General features: G+C 42.6%; 1 protein-coding gene across 4 annotated transcripts in view; it reads right to left on the bottom strand.

Annotated features, from left to right (window-relative positions):
• Positions 1 to 1,395: 1,395 nt before the first annotated feature.
• The window catches only part of FKBP8 (FKBP prolyl isomerase 8), a 65,883-nt gene continuing 49,980 nt past the window's right edge, over positions 1,396 to 17,298 (bottom strand). For all 4 annotated transcript variants that reach the window (XM_077271929.1, XM_077271930.1, XM_077271928.1 and 1 more), the window contains exons 8-9: positions 7,476 to 7,607; positions 1,396 to 3,037 (exon numbers count right to left, since the gene is read on the bottom strand). In XM_077271929.1, coding sequence (XP_077128044.1) covers positions 2,951 to 3,037; positions 7,476 to 7,607 — 219 coding nt within the window. In that variant the 3' untranslated portion in view covers positions 1,396 to 2,950. The remainder of the gene's footprint in view (positions 3,038 to 7,475; positions 7,608 to 17,298) is intronic.

Genomic DNA, 17,298 nt, shown 5'->3' with positions numbered 1-17,298 from the left:
CGCAACAAAAAAAATTAGGTTTCAAAAATTGTGCTGATGTAAAGTAGACATGTGGGAAATGTTATTAACTATCTTGTGTGATATAACTCTCTGGGTTTAAGGGCATGAAGATTAAAGTTCGAAAATTGTGACATTTTCAAATGTTACGCCAAATTTCAGATATTTTCAGAAATAAACGCAAGTATATTTAACAAATTTTTCCACTATCATGAAGTACGAGAAAAATTCAGAATCACCGGGATACGATGAAGCGTTCCAGAGCTATGACCTCAAAATGACACTGGTCAGAATTGTAAAAATTGGCCTGGTCACAAAGGAGAAAACGGGGTCTGGCGCGAAAGGGTTAAAGAGGACCTAAAAAGAGGCCAATATTAACTAAATCTTACTCTTATTTTAATCCCAATGCACTCCAACCCCTTTTTTTCTCTCTAAATCTGCCATCTGGTCCCAGAGATATGGTCCCTTATATTTCATGCTAATTTTGTGTGGCCGATAGCGTTAATTGGGGGGTGTCGCAAATAGATCAATGGCTGCACTCAAAATATACTGTGCTAAGGCAAGAAAATGTGCAATATATGAAACGTGAATAGCATAATGGCTTGTGAAATTTATGAAAAAACACATGAGATGCTTAGCACAAGATTTGGCCAAAAATTGTGAGCCCATCCACCAAACGTCAAGGTAATCTCAAAACGGATGGGTACCTGAGCTGACTGCCTAGTGTGAACACTTACCTATGGCTAATAACATGATAAAGCCTGCTTATATAGGAAGCTCAGAAACAACTGTTTGGATGTAATTAAAATCACAGCATGCTGAAGGGCGGGGCGTTCAAGTCAGAACAAATTGGGTGGTGTCTGCATTGTTACCTGTGAGCGTTGCCCTTTGGAACAGACCAGAACAACTAGAACCAAGTTAAAAGGCCTAAGGCTCTGGATGTATGTAGGATTTATATATGGTGGATTTATAAAAATGGAATACACAAAAGCGGACCACTTTTGATCGGATTACAGGTCCTCTTTACAACTTTTACGATAACATCCTTTTACACGTGTTCATATTAATTGCAGCAGTGGAACTGACAAACCATACAAATGGCAGAATTTATTATAAATACATCCCCAGTTTATTTCTAGCCCGGAATGAAGAATAGATTTCTTGATCTACCGCATTTGAGTGCTTGTTCACTAATCACTTTGCAGATTTTTCTAGTATTACACCTCAATTAGTGATCGTGGAGAAGGACTTTGTTGGCCCTCTACCAATCTTCACAATTAAGAAGACGCAGCACTACGGAATCATTTTTTTTCTTTCATGCCATTTCCTGAAGATATTTCCACAAAATTCTCATAATTACATTTAGAAGTCTCACAATGCATTGGAACAGACCATTAATAAATTAAACAATGGAATCAGGTTTATTAAACGATAAAATGAAAACAATATAATCAATTAACATATATAATCTTATCTCTAAAATGGTCTTCATAATGGTACCTACCAACAGTCAGCAGGTTCAATTCCAAAATATATCACTTTTATTAGCTGGAGGCAATGAAGCATGTCTGGGAAAGTGCCTCGATCTCAGAACTTGGTCTCTATTAACCATCTCAGGACCTATAAATCAATGCCTACTTCTTGGTATAGCTAAGCAGCCCTCCTGGTAATGAGTTTTCTGCAAGAACATTGGCTATATTGCCATAGAAACTGAATGCTCAGTCATTCGATGCCATAACAAAGCTAACGTTGTACACAGAGGGGCAATTTTGCTCTGCTCACTTCTGTATCAGAAGGCCGGTGACGTCACACCTACTCATATCTGCTGACTCCTGTGCACAGCAGGAACTCACTACCTGTACACCTTCCTGTAAGAATGGAATCAGGAGAGAAGCGCGATAGTAGTCGCTCCAGCACACGAGCAGGCCGAGGTCTGCAAATGTGACAACACCTCCTGGTGCACAAGTGAGGAGGGCTGGAATATCCCTTCAAGGGTCACCTATTGGCAGTATATCGTATTGCAAATTTAATTTATAACTTTGATTTAATCATCTATTTTTTGATTAAAGGTTCAACAATAGGAGGTTATATGAATTTGGCAATGTTAAGTTCTTACTGAAATATCAACAATAAAAGAACAGGTAAGTAACAATTGCAAATAATGAATGGGCTAACTACAATTTGGTCCTACAGAGCTTACTAGCAGCTTGGAGGGAATGGTCCCACTAAAGACATCTGAGAGAAATGACCGGGTGCTTCCATGTGCCACTATGATGCAATTTTATGCTTTTTAAAGCCAATGCTAAGAAAAAAAAGAATGTGAAAGTAATATTATAAGTGTTTCGTCCTGTACCATGTTGGTGCCAAGATGGTAGAGCACCCTCAGATTTCGGACCATTCTTAAACTCTGTAATAAATATACATCTTTCTTTTGTCATTAAAGTAATCTGGAATATACAGAACACTATTTGCCAGGGACTCCTAGATGTCCAGGAGCTCCAGCAGGTAACCTGTGGTGTCTTCTATGTCAAACACTGTGCGACATCTACCAAAACGACTAGATGTGAAGACACCTTACGTGCAGCGCCTCTCGGCCAGTCAGTACGCTGGAAGGAGCTCCAAGCTCCAGACCTTGGCATTTCACTAAATATACAGAACAAGAACATTCTCATGATCCATAAATCGTACATCAAGCACTGCATGAATGGAGCTGAAATCATTGCACTGTCACATCCCACGATCAGAGAACTCCGTGATAAAGGTGTGCTGATTGACGGGACAAATTATCTGCTCAGAAAAATATTTTTAGAAAGATCACGTAAATATCTTTATCGATTGTACACTGCACCTTACACAAAACTTCTTTCAGAGTGAAGGTGGGAGAATTGTTGATGCTTCCATATCTTTGTAGTAGAGACAATGGCTTCTGTCCTCGTAATCGAATAATGCCAGCTTAATTGCGGGCGGCTATTACAACAGAAAGGGCAACACCTCCTATTGCTATGGCTGTGGCGCCAAAAAGCCACTTCCAGGAAATAGACTGTGGAAAAGAAAAGAGTTATTTTAGCAAATCAGAACAAAATGGTATAATGCATTAGAACAGGCGACAAATCACAAATTCAGGACAAGGGTTGATTTGGCTGTAAAATGTAAACCCTCTTAGGCCACATTCACATGTTGAGAAATCACAGTAAAACATCACTGGGTTTTTGCCATGTCCAAGTATGGCTTGTGATGCACGGACTGGCCGCAGATCTCCGGACCTGACCGTGACAGTCTAATATATGCCTATAAAGCGAGGATCAAATTGCCATAGATTCTACGATCCAAGAGAATCGGGCTGATTGATCAGACTCTGATCAGAGGGTCATTTGTATAGAGTGTGACCCGAAGCTCTCGTCTGAGGATACCAGACACTATCAGTGCACGGAAATCACTGACCCAGAAGTCATCAGAGTGCAGTCTCACGTTTTCCACACACTCATTGAGTTGCATAGCAGAGTGTGATCCAAATATCTGACCCAACTTGGGCACGCAATGATTTTTTTTCCTTGGACAGTCTCTCTCTGTCCAAAAAAAAAGAAAGTCAAACATGTGCATGGCCCAATAGACTAACATCGGTACGAGAGTGATCTGATGTTTTGTTGGATCGCACTACGACAGCTATCCCCCAGTAATACCAGTCAATCCCTGAGGTTTGGTACGGTTGGTATGACTGCCTTTAAAGATAGAGTTGGTCAATTTTGTATGCTGATATACACTGTCTGCAAATTGAGACTCTGGTTTGGCTTTTACCCTACGTCATGTGACAAGGCTTGTTAAAGGATCGATATTGAGTTTTAGGATTGCTACTTCCAATAGGTGGCACTAGAGTTCTAGTCTTCTTCCTCTCTGAAAAGGCAATTTGCATATTTAATTTCCCAGAAGAGCATTGCAAGGCTTATAAGCCTCCTCACTCTGACATGCCAGGCTTGGCATGTCACTCTCTACAAGGAGAAATGTTACCCTTTGTATGCTGATAAACAAACTGGATAAGGGAGAATAGTTAAACAACTACCTAATCTAACCCAAGTAAAAACCCTATATCCATGGATTGTATATACACATTAATACAGACCTATGAGTAACAACATGTTAAATCTAGTCACAGAAAAGAGGATCATAGCTGAGATATATAGAAGGAATGCTACCAAGTGATTCATATGACAAGAATGTGAGTGGGAGTGCACCTACTGTATATACACGTGGGACAGGGGAAGTTACAAAGCGCAGGCTGCCCACTGGCTGGTATGTGTACAGCAAGAGTATAAATAGGAAGATCGCCATCCTGTGCAGCTCATGATGGAGAAGAACTTACGATCCTTTCCTACAAAGCCAACCTGGTCAAATACAAGTTGCAATAAACTTTCAGTACTGTGACAGCAGTCATCTGTCATTCAGGGAAACTAGGTGGTGGACCATTTTACAACCACTGCATGAAATGGCTAAATTAGGTGGAACAGTCCCCAGTTCCTCTTAATAGTCCAGCACAAACACAGTCAGTGAATCGGTGAGGGCCTCAAGGGGTCAAACATTTCTCAAATGAAAACCCTTTTCACACAGGGCCTGTCAGAAGTTCCCAGTTCTTGCTCCTTTTATTCCTGCTGCTCCAGAATAGGCCAGTTGTGGTTTTTTTTGCAAATTCGCCATACAGTTCCAGAGATACGAGACTTGATTTAGTGAGCATTTTTATAGTCTGCACCAAGGAGTCGTTGCTCACAGGATTCCCTAAGGTCTTGTCTTTGGGCTGCCCTGCAATACAACCTTGTGAACACTGCCCCCTTAGTAAAAATAAGCACTAAATAAAGCACAAATCTCTGGAACCATATGGCGGATTGAAATTTAAAAAAAAACCAAAAAAACTCAAAATAATTACTCAGGAGCAGCAGGAAGAAAATATGAGCAAAAACTTTCCACATTTTACTTGGCGACAGGTCCTCTTTAAAAAGGAGCAGTCATCTCTCCTGACATGTCTAAACTGATAAATCCTTGTATTGTCTGTGAAATAATTTTGAAGTATTACATCTCTAATTTTGTGTTGTGCTGTTCCCATTATTTCTCATGAATAAATTGACAACTAGGTGTTACCCTTCCCCTTGTGATAGGAGTGTTTCCCTGCCCTGATTGGACAGTGTCAGTGCTACCAGCTTCTAATGCATTATTCATTAAGAAAGATGAACCCCTTTCCGATGTTGGGCATAATAGTAAGCTGATGTCAGACTCCCTCCCTTTGATGTGGGCTCAGGCGCTGAGCTCACATCTTTCCCATCACATGTCAGCTGTCCAAAACAGCCGACATGCCTCTAACAGCCGACATGCCTCTAACAGCCGCAGGTGGAATTGCAATCCACCTGCGGCTGTTAACCTGTTAAATGCCGTTGTCAATCTCTGACAGCGGCATTTAACTCGCATTTACCAGAAGCGAGACGGAAATCCCGCCCATCTGTCACCGATGGGTTGGCATGACAACCAGACGTCTCCGGTTGACCTCTATGGTTGTCATAGCAAGTGAGCGTTTCCGCTACACACAAGTGATCTGCTCATCGACTGAGTGTAGCAGAACCGATCAAAAAACTGCAGCCTCTAGTCTCCCATGGTAACTATTGAAGCATGTAAAGAAAAAAAAAGTGTTTTAAAATAAATATATATATATTTCAAATCAACCCCCTTTCATCCCATTCAAAATAAAAAAAAAAAAATCAAACAGACATGTTTGGTATCACCGCGTTCAGAATCGACCGATCTATCAATATAAGAAAAAAAAGAATTAACCCGATGTCTAATCGGCGTAACGAGAAAAAAAATGAGAAACGTCAGAATTAGGTATTTTTGGTCCTCGCCACATTTTATTAAAATGTAATAACGGGGGCGATCAAAAGATCGTATCTGGGCCAAAATGGTATCAATAAAAACGTCAGCTCGGTACGCAAACAATAAGCCCTCACGTAACCCCAGATCACGAAATATGGAGACGCTACAGGTCAAAAATAAAACTTGTCCCACAAAAAACAAGCCCCCAGGCATGGCCATATTTACCGAAAAATAAAAAAGCTATTGCTCTGGGAAGAAGGGGAGCAAAAACCAAAAACGCATAAATGAAAATCCGATACAAAAAGAAAAAAGTAAGCTGCACAGCCTGTGTGTGCAGACCGAAGGTCGACAGCGGTGAGTGGTGACAAGCTGAATGAAATATAGGAGGTGCTCGCATGAGAAAATAGAAGCAATCCAAAAGATCAACAACAGAAAAATGCGGCAGCACTCACCCAATTGTGGTCCAGTTCTTTATTTAGAACATGAGTAAATACAGCTTTTCGGTCCGATGGAGTGCAGTTGGATGGGAGGTGAGCAGGTGAATGACGACAGCTGTTTCGCGCTGATCCAAGCGCTTCTACAGGTCTGGACCACAATTGGGTGAGTGCTGCCGCATTTTTCTGTTGTTGATCTTTTGGATTGCATAAATGAAAATACCCTCGGTCATGAAGGGGATAAGAAAAGATGTTCCAGAATTGGCATTTCATAAAGAATACCAATGTTCACCAAGACCCTTTTCACACATCAGTTTTTTGCCATCAGTCACAATCCGGGGAATTTTGAAAAAAATGGATCTGGCAAAAGTTGCCGCCAGATCCGTTTTTTTCTCATAGGCTTGTATTAACGACGGATTGCCACGAATGGCCTCACGTTTCATCAGTCGTTCGTCGGATCTGTTAGAAAATGGTCGGTCCGGCGGCCGGAGAAAACAGACATAGAAAAGTTTTTTGTGTCCCGTCGGAAAAAAAAAAAAAAAAAGGACAGTGACGGATCCGTCGCCGTCCGTCGTTTGCTAGAATGGAAACCTCTGGCGCCGGATCAGTCAAATGACAGAATCCAGCGACTGGTTCAATTTTTTTAAACTGAGCATGCTCCGATTTGTGTGGGATCCTATTAGCCGGATCAGCTAGTCAGGTCCGGTGAAAAAAAGGGATCCGTCGCATCAGTTTTTCACAATCTGCGATGGATCCGTTTTTTTTCAAAATTCGACGGATTGCGACTGATGGCAAAAAACTGATGTGTGAAAGCAGCCTAACACAAACATGTCCAGACATGACGACCCATAGATAGTATGAATGCCTAGATCAACATATATCCAGTGCTGCAGTCGTTTCCATTTGGCCTTTATAAAAAACGCTGGATGGACATGGATGGGGGAACTGAGCCTCTTGTTTGAAATGGGATCTTTCCCAACTTCCCAGCTCACCACATCAATGTCTTATGTAGCATTGTGATATGAGCCAGCGCCTGTGTGTAGATGGAAAAATGCAACAGTTGCCATCCATCTTTTTTTTTTTCTATCAGTTGTGATCCTATGGTGTTGCATCAAGCTTACAAAAATGTCCCTCCATTTTCATGTCCTGATGAGAGTAATGACTTTAACATGAAGAAGTAGTGTAGCTTCTTACCCAAGAGGACTTCTTGTCTGGCTTGTTGGACGAAGTGCTCACATTTCCCAGCATCTTCTTGTACATAGCAGTCTCTACATTCTTCTGGTCCGTATGTTTTTTCACCAGCTTAGACAGCTCGGCGTGGATGGTCTGTCAAGATCCATAGATTATAAAACATCAGCACCGATCAGTAAGGATGTATTCACAAGTGGTTTTGTCAGAAAGGACCCATTGTAGGCCACATAGCTACAGGTGAAAAACATATGTGCATTTGTGTTTAAATATTTTTTTTTCTTAAATTTATGTATTTTGGGCTAAAAAAATATTTTTGCAGTCATGTTGTAATATAAATGTGATGCAACTTGCCTTCTATAGCCTCTGTCTATACCATACGGTACTGTCTATTGCTGGCTGCAGAGTGAGTTCTCTAAGACTCCATAAGTGAGCGGGTTCTGATAGTCTAACTTGGCTGGCTTTACTGAGCCCTTATCAGCTGATTTATCACCACATAAAAGCTCTGTGGCCATAGATCAGCTGAGAGAAGTTCAGAAAAAGGCAGACAACCTTACAAATCCACTTTATCAATGCTAGCTGACTGATCCTCAGGCTGGCCATATAGGTTAGATGGCTGTAGGCCGAACAATGCAGTCATCTCAGACGAGTCTCCCAAATTCTCTATGACTGACAAGTCGGCTGGCAGCTCATCTCAGGGAGAACACTGCAGTCCACAATCGGACGTGCCTGATAGATGTCTCTCCCAGCCATCAGTCGGCCGGCGCCCCCATACACACGACTGTCGGCTGAGCCCATCAATATTGGCAGATTCAGCCAACTTTCCTCAAATGTGTATGGGGGGGACTTGGTTACTATAATAGACAGTGCAACACAGAGGCTAGAGAAGATAAACTATGCAAAAAATGAAAAGAATGTCAACAAAAAAGTATTTTTAGCCCAAAATACACACATTTAATTAAATAATAAGCCCCCAAAAAGGGTATTACATCGTTTAACAGCACCATCCGCCTAAATCAGCCCAGTTCCAGAAATGTGCCCCCACCTGAGAAGTGGCTGTAGACATCACTGTAGAGATTAATAAATGATAACATTTAAAGAGCTGAGCACAATTCACTAATATGTCTGATGTCAGTGGGAGCACTGTAAATGAACGGGAGCCTGGCATCAGACCACTGGCTGCATATAGTTACTTCGGACATATGGCACCTGGCTGACATGGCAGCACTCCAGAATAAAGCTGGGTGCAATAACGCAGCTAGTGTTTAATTCTTGCTGCCGATCGTCAGTAAGCATGGATCAGAGCACAGGTTCCCCCTTACCCCGCAGTAAGCTCCCCCTAGGGGCACAACCCAGAAGCTCGTCGGGAAGCACTTTGCTATATCACTTCACAAACAGAAGACCTCTCCAATGAGAGAGTATGTACGATCCTTCAGCCCTGATAGAGCTATATAGGAAGGGTAATGGCAGCCCCAGACAACGTGACCATCCAGGACTCGTAGAAAGACCACCTTGGTGCTGCGTACTAGTGGAGATGGCTATGGTGATACCTGCTATGACTCCCCACAAAGTCTGATCGCAGATTGCACAACTACTAAGGAGGATACAATGGCCACCAGCACGTTTCTTAGTTTTGTGGAGAGAAAGCTTTTCATACCCTGCAGGTCCAGCATTAGTTTACACGTTGTGTTTTTTTCAGCTAATTTTAAGCAGCTTCCAAAAAGCAGGTTTTGCTGCGTTTTTGTCGTCTCTTGTGCACGTTAATAAAGTTTAGTGCCTGATTAAACTCCCTTAAGGTTTTTGAATAAAAATCGCAGCAAAACCGGACACCTGCGTTTTTGCACTTACTCATTGCTTTCTATGGGTGACAAAAAAAATGAAACAAGTGACATTCAAAATTTTCAAAAATGCAGCAGCTTTCCAAATCAGTCAGGATAATAAAACAAATGTGTGTACATGAGATGTCTGAAATCTTACACTTTGCTGGTACTGTGAAATGCAGCTTACAAAAAACGCAGCAAGAAAGCAACGTGTGAACATAGCCTAAACCTCTTCAGTTCCCCAGACACAAACAAAAACCAGATCTCCTAAATACAATGGTGGAGGACCCAACCTAACCGCACAGCAGGTCATGACCATAGAACCCTGTAACTAAAGGTACCTTCACACGAAACGACTTTGTAACGATATCGCTAGCGATCCGTGACGTTGCAGCGTCCTGGCTAGCGATATCGTTTAGTTTGACACGCAGCAGCGATCAGGATCCTGCTGTGATGTCGCTGGTCGCTGAATAAAGTTCAGAACTTTATTTGGTCGTCCGATCGCCGTGTATCGTCGTGTTTGACAGCAAAAGCAACGATACCAGCGATATTTTACACTGGTAACCAGGGTAAACATCGGGTTACTAAGCGCAGGGCCGCGCTTAGTAACCTGATGTTTACCCTGGTTACCAGTGTAAAATGTAAAAAAAACAAACAGTACATACTTACATTCGCATCCCCCGCCGTCCGCTTCCTGCTCTGACTGAGCGCCGCAAAGTGAAAGTGAAAGCACAGCACAGCGGTGACGTCACCGCTGTGCCCTGCTACTGCCGGCGCTCAGTCAGTCAGTCAGTGCAGGAAGCGGACGCCGGGGGACGCGAATGTAAGTATGTACTGTTTGTTTTTTTTACATTTTACGCTGGTAACCAGGGTAAACATCGGGTTACTAAGCGCGGCCCTGCGCTTAGCTACCCGATGTTTACCCTGGTTACCAGGGGACCTTGGCATCGTTGGTCGCTGGAGAGCGGTCTGTGTGACAGCTCTCCAGCGATCAAACAGCAACGCTGCAGCGATCGGCATCGTTGTCGCTATCGCTGCAGCGTCGTTTCGTGTGAAGGTACCTTAAGACAAAATAAAATGGAAGGTGTACATTGGGTTGCTATGACATCCAGGGGTCCATTGAAGACCCCCGTGCTTGTCATTACAAAGATTCCTTGAAATCCAGGATGCGACCAGGCTTCAAAGGAGACCGTGATTTTTACCATTTATAGCAGTGCTGTGGGATTGCTGCATATAGCACAAGCAATCAGACAATCACAGCTTCAAGCCCCCTACACCAAATCACCCCACTTTCCCCCCACTAAAAATAGAGAATTTCAAAAAAATACATATGTGGCATTGCCACGGTCAAAAAAAAACAACAAGTTATTAAAATTCATTAACCTGATCAGTAAACACCATACACACAAAAAAAACCCAGCAAAATTACGTTTTTTTCGTTGGCTGCTGCAAAACTACAAAAAATTCTGTAACAATCGATCGAAATGTAATCTCTATCCCAAAATGGTATCAATAAGAACAACAACTCACCCTGCACAAAATCAGCCATCACACAGCTCCATCAACCGAAAAAGGTAAACGATACAGGTCTCAGAAAAAGGTGCAACAATCCCTCAAATTCTTATTTCCAAATAAGTTTTTGTTTTTTTAACCCCATCATGACCACAGATATTTTCGTTTTTCGCTCCCCTTCTTCCCAGAGCCATAACTTTTTTATTTTTCAGTCATTATGGCCATCTGAGGGCTTGTTTTTTATGGGACATGTTGTACTTTTGAATGACACCATTGGTTTTAACATGTCATGTACTGGAAAACGGGAAAAAACCTCCAAGTGCAGTGAAATTGCAAAAAAAAAAAAAAAAACGTGCAATTCCACAATTGTTTTTTGTTTTACTTTTTTACTATGTTCACTAAATGCTAAAACTGACCTGCCATTATGATTCTCCAGGTCATTACGAGTTCATAGACACTAAACATGTCTAGGTTCTTTGTTATCAAAGTGGTGAAGAAAAATGTCAAAGTTAAAAAAAAAAAAAATTCTGCCATATTCAAATACCCGTAGCGTCTCCATTTTTCGGGATCTGGGGTTGGGTGAGGGCTTATTTTTTGCGTGCCGAGCTGATGTTTTGAATGATACCATTTTGGTGCAGATACGATATTATGATTGTTACTGTGTTTTAATGCAATGTTGCGGCGACCAAAAAACGTAATTCTGGCATTTTTACTTTTTTTTCTCGTTACTCCGTTTAGCATTTGGGTTAACTTTTTTTATATTGCTAAATTGGGCGATTCTGAACTCGGTGATACCAAATGTGTATATTTGATTTTTTTATTGTTTTATTTTGAATGGGGTGATTTAAACTTTTATATTTTTAAAAAAAAAATTAAAATTTTGGCATGCTTCAATAGTCTCCATGGGAGACTAGAAGCTGCCATAACCTGACGGGTTCTGCTACACACAGGTGATTATCAGATCGCCTGTATACAGCAGAATTACTCACTTGCTATGAGTGCCGACCACCGGGCGGCGCTCACAGCAATCCGGCAGTGACAACCATAGAGCTCTTCTGGAGACCTCTGTTTGTCATGCCGACCCATCAGTGACCCATGATCACGTGACGGGGTCAGCGATGGGCAGGATTTCCTGTGCACTAGCCGGAAGTGCGTGTTAAATGCCACTGTCAGCATTTGACAGTGGCATTTAACAGGTTAACTACCGTGGAAGGATTGTGATCAAAATAGCACATCAAATAATTTCTCTCTTCTGACATGATATACAGGTGATGTCCCCAACTCCCCTGGCATTCCCCGTGCCTCCTGATCTGCCCCTCCGCTTCCTCTACCTGAAAAAAAAAAGAAAAAAAAAAAGGGTATGCACATGCACGGTGCGCCCGCTAAAATCTGCTGGACAGCAGCACTAGGTACTTATCCTGTTGGTTCCTTTTGATCACTGTTATAAACCATATCACAGTGATCAAAAGCCAATAATTAGTATGTCATTCCCTTAGTCAGATTTAGTTTTTTATTTTATAATTTTTATTTATTTCAATCTTTGACGTTAAGATTGTTTTTTTGTTTTTTTTAAAGGGAACCTGTCACCCTTCCCTTAGGCGTTTGTAACTAAAAGAGCCATCTTGTGCAGCACAAATGCTGCATTCTGTCAAGGTGGCTCTTTTAGTTCTGGTCCCTGCCAATGCTGCAATAATCGCTTTTATAATGTGCCCCCTCATACCTTGAATTAGACCCGGGGGCAGGTCTTTCTCCCCTAACACAGACGCACCACAGCCGTCACTCAGGGCCTCTGCGCGCCGGGCGCCGCCTCCTCTTCCTTCATTACTGTCCCTGGTGCCTGTGCTGTAAGTTTTTTTTCCGGGCATGTGCAGTTGCGCTGCCCTTCGAACTTACAGCGCAGGCACCGGGAACACTAATGAAGGAAGAGGAGGCGGCGTCCGGAGGCCATGAGTGACGGCTGTGGTGCGTCTGTGTTAGGGGAGAAAGACCCGCCCCCGGGTCTAATTCGAGGTATGAGGGGCACATTATAAAAGCGATTATTGCACCGCTGGCAGGGACCAGAACTAAGAGAGCCACCTTGACAGAATGCAGCACTTGTGCTGCACAAAGTGGCTCTTTTAGTTACAAACGCTGGGGGGGGTGACAGGTTCCCATTAAAGAAAGAAAGAAAAAAAAAAAGATGACAATAGTCTTGAGCACAAGCGCTCACCATTTGAGTTTGCATCGGGTGCTCGGGTATGCACTGAGTATCGCGGGTGCTCGAGTGATATGCTGGAGTCTCCGCACCTGCATGTTTCACAGCTGTTAAGACAAAAAAAACATGCAGGGATTGCGTGCCATAGACCGGGGTCACACTACAATATCACATGTGAGAGCATTGGATGTGCTATACTAATAACACTCGGCTCCTGCTCTGTTGCGAGCGTGAGCACAGTGTCCGTGCTCTGATCCTCTCGCATGACAGAATCACAGCACAGGTGCGGAGGAGACAGAGAAAGTAATTTCTCTATCTCCTCTGCTGCCGGCATGAATCGCACTCAGGTGATATCCAAGTGCAATGCTATATTTCAATGCACCCATAGACTTATATGGGCGAGTGCAACCCGGATCTTGCATGCAATTTTTTTCCCGTCTGATTGCGATTTGATTGGAACAGGAAACCAAAACCCAATTGAGAAGAGAAGCATAGGATTTAATTGGTATTGACTTTTAATCGGATTGCATTTGTTGATTTAATTGCAAGTGGGAGCAAGCCCATACATGGGCAATCCCAGCATCTTTGTTTTTGGGTATCTAACAGCCGTGAAGCATGCGGGGCAGTGATATTCGGTGCATATGCGAGCACTGAATGCAATCACTTGTGCTCATCACTAAGGACAACATATTCAATATGACAACCTATGTTATCAAGTTCTGCGTCATACCCTTCGGATCAAAATGCTCACTATACCCCTGGATAAAATCCTTGAGGGGTCTAGTTTCCAAAATAGTGTTACTTGGGGGGTTTCCACTGTTTAGTCACATCAGGAGCGCTCTAAACACGACATGGCGTCCGCTGTCAATTCCAGTTATTTTTGCGTTCAAAAAGTCAAATGGAGTGCCTTTGTTTCCGAGCCATGCCGTGTGCCCAAATAGTAGTTTTCCCCCACATCTTGTGTATTGGGGTACTCAGGAGAAATTGCACAACACATTTTGGTGTTCATTTTATCCCGTTACCCTTGTGAAAGTAAAACATTTGGGACTGAAGTAAAATTTTAGTGAAAAAAGTGAAAGACTTGTGGGAAATATTTTTTTTTTTGTGGTATAACTATCTGATTTAAAGGCATAAAAATTAAAATTTTGAAAAAAAATGCTGAATTTTAGTTATTTTCATAAATATATGAAAATCATATTTGTTTTGAAACCAGATAAGGACCCAAAACCACATCTCCAGGCTATGTAACCAAAAAGGAGAGGGAAGGAGTGCTGCATTAAATTACAAAGCCTCCTCATTCACCCAACATCAACCTAATTGAGATGGTTTGTGATGAGTTGGACCGCAGTTAAAAGGCCAAGCAGCCAACAAGTGCTCAGGACCTCTGGGAAGTCCTTCAAGACTGTTGGAAGCCCCTCCAGGTGACTAGATAATGAAGCTGTGTGGGAGAAGGCTAAAGGGTTGTAAAGTGGTCATCCGATTAAAAAGAAGGTATTTTAAAGAACTCTAGTTTATTTCACACATGTTTCTTCACTCCTTGTTTCCATATGGTTTCCTTCATGGTTTTGCTGCCATCAATCTAAACAAGAAGCGGAGGACAAATTGCAATAGAAAGACTTCAGAATCAAACTACACAGGGTTTTTTGTTGGCTATTACAATGGAGATGCATAGGAGCTGTAGACCTAAAATAGGACCTTTTTTCTTTTTCATCAATACCTGTTGTTAAAGCCACTTTATTTTAATTGTAGATGCATTTCAGCAATACAAAAAATTGGTTGCCAATGTGTGCACATACTTTTACTGCTCTTACCCTCAATTAATAAGGCTTTAGAATGTATTGTACTTCCAGTTCTATTCACTTTTTGGCCAGATTCACCTGTGCATATACGACCGTTACCTCAAGTCAAGAGAGGCCTCGGTCAGGCTGGCAATTGTGTCCTTAATACCAAGCTAGGCTCAAATGATCAACAAGAGAACCAAAATTAGCTCAATTGAAAAACAGCTGGTTCCTGAATATAGTTAAAATATAACCTTTAATTAATTACTCTTAAAAAAGTGTGAACATATAGTGCTAACAAAAGTGCAGAGTGCATACGTACTAACATAGAGACACATATAAAAACGTATGAGAGTATTACCGCACAAAGACAGACACTGTTACAAATGTAATCATATACTGGTGTCTTTAAACAGAAACAGGCTAGAGACTATGAATCCGTAATCTCTAGATCTCAAGTCTCTATGCCACAACTGTATTCAATAGGAAGGGAAAACAACCTCAGCGGGCTATATCTATATTTACTTATCAGCCCCTAAATGACTGCTGTTGCAGTAGCAGGTTATCCCTATCCGGCGGTATATCTCTCTTTATATTATTCAAAACACTGCAGTGACAATAGTTGTCTTGTAATCACCCTCTACAATTCAAAGCCATATTCAGGGCAAAGACACGCAGTACGTCACATGCAAATGCAACATCATGATACTTATCAGTCTTCTGCTGGTCTGCTAGTCATCCTTTAGGAGATCTGGTGCAGTGCTGTGTATCAATAGCCCATCGTGTCAGTCATTCCACTTTCGACCTCACACAATTCTCTGGGCCCATTATCTTTTACAGTGCTTCCCAACGCGTTTCATATGGAGTAATCATCAGGGGACTGTGTCACCAATAAAGATATTGCGTGAGCATAACGCTAAGGCGGTCCGTTTACCGCCCTTTTTTTATATGTAACTACCTGGCGTATCTTCTTTCCTCATTTCCGGACGCCGGGTACCTCACTTCCGGTGTAACCGGATAGGTTGCACTCTCGGATGCCCAGAAACGCAAAGAACAGTTCCGGATGCCCTACTATCGGCATATCCTGCCGTGACGACATAACCGGTGCGCATCTGGGTATTACGCACTCCGGAGTAAAGGGGAAAGTAAACCCCGTTCCGGAAAGTCCGACGTCGGCACTTCATGCCGTTACGTCAGATCCGATGGGTGGGTATTCTCTCCCTGCTACCCGTTCACTGCTGTATCAGCGTTTAGCGCTAACACTCATACACGGGTAGAGGGAGGAGTCCCATCTCTTAAACATCTCTGTAACCTAGTAACATGGAGATGAAATGGGAAGGGGGCACATAGACTCAAAACGCGCCTCCCCCCTCAGAGCCCTCTATAGAGAGGTATATGCACAGGCTTCTACTGACAAATTAAACCAAAGACACACACATCTCATGGGGCGTATGACACCTCGAAGAGCAGTATAGTGTACCCATAAAAAATAAATGCAAAATGCAAAAAAATGGTCCATCACTATTTAAGTGACCAACACAAAAAAATGAATGGTCCATCACTATTCTAGTGACCAACACAGAAGGGACCAGGCCCCTGTGAAGGGGATGATCGCTTAAACTGCTAGAGAAAAGGAAAATTTGGGGGGATGAGCCACAAAAAACGCAGGAGACACCGCGGACCTCCAAATGGCAGAAAGACAGTAAGGGTGCAGCTATAGGTCTCCCTGAGCCGACCCTTTCTATATAGCTCCCTACCTATCGCGGAGGTTGGCACCCTAGACCTGCGCATTGGCGCCCCCACTCGACGGCGGCTGCCCCTAGTCTAGGATGCCCTATCATTCCCTGTTACTACAGGAAGGAAGAAAAGCCTACGTGGTCATTAAGACCATGTGGTGTAGTGGTTTGTAAGCGGTAAATCCATCTGCTTTCTCTCTGCAGTATGTTCCTGTCCCAGTCACCACCCCTCTGGGACTGATATACCCTATCAATACCCATAAATTTGATCATTTTCAGATCTCCTTGATGAAACCGGTTAATGTGATTGGCGATAGGAGTATCTCTTTTCTTTACGGTGTCGCAATGATGTTCTCCAACTCTCCTTCTAAACTCTCTGCTTGTTTTCCCAACATATTCCAATCCACACTCGCACGTGATTTTATATATCACCCCCTTAGTTTTGCAGTTTATGAAATGGTTGACATGAAAGACTTTCCCTGTTATGTTACTCGTGAAGGATCCACCCTGTTGTATAGAATGACAGTACTTACAGTCACCACATCTGAAACATCCCTTAATCTTTCCACCCAACCAAGTAGTTCGTGACTGTGGAGGGGCAAAGTGGCTGTGGACCAACCTATCCTTTAGCGAGCGGCCTTTTCTAAAGGTGATTAGAGGGGCTGGAGTTAGGATACCACTGAGATCAGTGTCCATCTGTAAAATGGACCAATGTTTCTTAATGATCTCACGCATTAGTCCCGCTCCGTTCGTGTATTTGGTTATCAATCTTACACCGTTCCCATTTTC

This window comes from Ranitomeya variabilis, chromosome 1 (genome assembly GCF_051348905.1).
Source record: "Ranitomeya variabilis isolate aRanVar5 chromosome 1, aRanVar5.hap1, whole genome shotgun sequence".
In the NCBI taxonomy this organism is placed as follows: domain Eukaryota; kingdom Metazoa; phylum Chordata; class Amphibia; order Anura; family Dendrobatidae; genus Ranitomeya; species Ranitomeya variabilis.
Note: the sequence above shows the minus strand (reverse complement) of the source record. Positions and strands in the feature narration are given on the sequence as shown.